The 3,008-nt window shown below is 41.8% G+C and overlaps 1 protein-coding gene across 1 annotated transcript in view; it reads right to left on the bottom strand.

The window, feature by feature from the left end:
- LOC101852060 (yolk ferritin) overlaps window positions 1-3,008 on the bottom strand; it is a gene marked incomplete in the record, with an annotated part of 23,345 nt that overhangs the window by 6,977 nt on the left and 13,360 nt on the right. The window contains 1 exon segment of the mRNA XM_005089069.3: window positions 776-880. Coding sequence (XP_005089126.2) covers window positions 776-880 — 105 coding nt within the window.

The following is a 3,008-nucleotide window of genomic DNA, read 5'->3' as shown; positions in this document are numbered from 1 at the left end:
GTGTGTGTGTGTGTGTGTGTGTGTGTGTGTGTGTGTGTGTGTGTGTGTGTGGGGGTGGGTGTGTGTGTGTTGAGGAGGAGGTGGAGTGTCATTGTGAATAGTAATGAAACATAGCCTACCACATTGCAATTTAGAAATTATGGAAAAGTGAGCACTAATCTAGAAAAATGTGTCTTTGAAAGATATATAGATCTATGACTCTTAACAAAGCGTTAGGTCGATTTCATAAAAAGTCAGAATATGTGTTTTGTCATATCATTGTTGCATCTCATCTCCCCTCCTTTACTTGTAGTTAAATCTTTTAACTGCTAGCAGCTTCTGACGGTGGTTTTTTAAAGTTTCAAAACAATAGTACGTTGCAAAGTCAAAATTATGATCCCATTCCCAAATAAGATCAATTCCCGAGCGAGAATGAGCTTTTATCTTTCAAATCGAGTATTTCCCTCTGTTTTCTATGACGTTGTATCCCTCTCTCTTTGTACTGTTCAAAGTAAAAAGCTGTTTGTGTACTTTGCTAAGCCCGATCACGTTTTTCTTTGTGTGCATGAAATTTACTTTCCTTCACCCATAATAGTACACACATAGTTTTATCATCAACATGTCGGTGACATGGTGGTCAAACATAATTCAATAGACACCTTTTTTCCCTTAACTTCAAAAGTTGCAATGCGTTATATTTCGCTATGATTTACGATGAACCCCCCCCCCCCGCCCCCCATTAAAACCACCCACCCCCCCCCCCAAACAAACACGCCAAGCTTAGTAGAGGTCTTACATAAGGGTTGGTCCTTGCTGCCACTGTCTCGGACTTGGTGACCATAGCTTTCGTGACACCGAGCTGCTGCAGCGATTGGCTGATGTCTTTGCAGGAGTCCTTCAGCTGGAACAACAACGTGAAGCATTAGGTTATTCGCTAGTTTATTCCCGGAATATGATCTAATGATACTGCCTCGGTGTCTATTTTATGATTTAATGATACTGCCAAGACGTCTATTTTATGATCTAATGATACTGCCCAGACGTCCATTTTATGATTTAATGATACTGCCACGACGCCTGTTTTATAATCTAACGCTACTGTCAAGACGTCTATAATAATATTCTATCATTTCTAATGACCCTGGAACGTCTATTTTATGATCTAATGATACTGCCACCACGTCTATTTAATGATCTAATGATACTACCACGACGTCAATTTCATGATGTAATGATGCTGCCACAACATCTATTTTATGATCTAATGATACTGCCACCACATCTATTTTATATTCATTTAATTCTAATGATACTACCATGACGTCTATTTTAGATTCTAATAATACTGTCACGACGTCTGTTTTATGATCTAGTGATACTGACAATATGTTTATTTGACATTTATAAAGGAGGTCCATGATTATCTTTTGGTTTACCCCCCCCCTCTCTCTCTCTCTCTCTCTCTCTCTCTCTCTCTCTCTCTCTCTCTCTCTCTCTCGCTCTTCTCTATCTATCTATCTATCTATCTATCTATCTATCTATCTATCTATCTATCTATCTATCTATCTATCTATCTATCTATCTACCTATCTATCTATTTTTTCGTTTCTTATTCATGACCTAGCAAAGTTGCCTCAAACATTTTCTTTGCCTATTCCACGTATGCAATTACACCCCCCACCCCCAGGGTCAGCGAAGGGAACTCATCTCATCTAGAGCACCCCGTATTATGTTCATAATGATAATGCGACACACATGCACTGATTTCTTAATAGTCAACCTCTTGACTTGGCTCACGCTGAACCAAGTCCGGTCCGCCTGATAATTTATTACAAGACATCCTTTGTCTTAGATCCTTCTCCTTGTACATTGTACAACACTCCCTCTAGTTTTATACTCGGTCATTCATTGGGAACTTTTCGACGCCAAACGTTAAGATTAAGACAGACCCTCCGTCTCTCCTCAATTTTTTCTTCAATGATGATGATGATGATGATGATGATGATGATGATGATGATGATGATGATGATTTTTTTTGGTTTCCTTAACGGGCCTGACGGACTCCACGAAGAAATCTTCGAGCGAGAGTGAGGCTCTTTTTCGGCTCCATTGTCAATGTGCTTAGCGGCACCTCCACTCGTCCAAATAACCCCATTCGAATTGCCATTGTTCCTGGACATTCAAACAAATGTTTGACATCTTTCTTTTCATGGCCGCATCTTTGGCAACATGGGCTGAGCTCTTCATTTACAAAGTTCTTATACCATCTTAAACTCCAATGATGGTCCGACTGCAGTCTCGCTAGCTCAACCTGGTCCCAGCGACATGTGATAGACTTTTGTTCCCGCTTATTGGAGTACCCAGACTACACATCTTCCAGGTGCTGGTACTTAGTTCTACATGGTGGGTCTTTGATTTCCCTCTTGATCATTGGAAAGACTCCTCTGTATGTTGTTGGTCGTCTGTTTCCTTCAATATATATCTCTCCGGCTTCATTAGCAGCTTGGTCTGCTGCCTCATTTCCTTCTATTCCAACATGGCTTGGAATCCACTGGATTATTATTGTGGCTCTGGCTTCACTGAACTTTCGGCGCAAATCATTCATGTCCGAGCTGTTGCCCAGCAGCCCCTTGCAGAGGGACTGACTGTCACTCAAGATCAGCACATTGGTCCTACTGTGGCACTTGTCAGCAATCCATTGTGCAGCAGACATCATTGCCTGGCATTCCTCGCCATAAGATGATGTAAGGAATGCACCTTTAGTTTTAATAATTTCTGTTCGTGGTGGTTCATCATTCATTATCACAACTGCTGATGCTCCACCTTCGCGGCATCCTGCGACAGCCGATCCATCGGTGAAAATTGTCCCATCCGCACTAACCTCTTTGATCACATCCTCAGCTGCCTCACGTGCCTTTTACTCCTCTCAGTTCTGTCCGAATGTACAACAACATTCCACACCAAGAAGGTATTGAGGCGTGCCGCTCAGCCCCCAGAAGTCTTGCACCCTACAACACACGCCAAACTTT

The sequence above is a fragment of the Aplysia californica genome, unplaced genomic scaffold (genome assembly GCF_000002075.1).
Source record: "Aplysia californica isolate F4 #8 unplaced genomic scaffold, AplCal3.0 scaffold00002, whole genome shotgun sequence".
Lineage (NCBI taxonomy): Eukaryota > Metazoa > Mollusca > Gastropoda > Aplysiida > Aplysiidae > Aplysia > Aplysia californica.
This window is presented reverse-complemented; position numbering and strand designations above follow the sequence as displayed.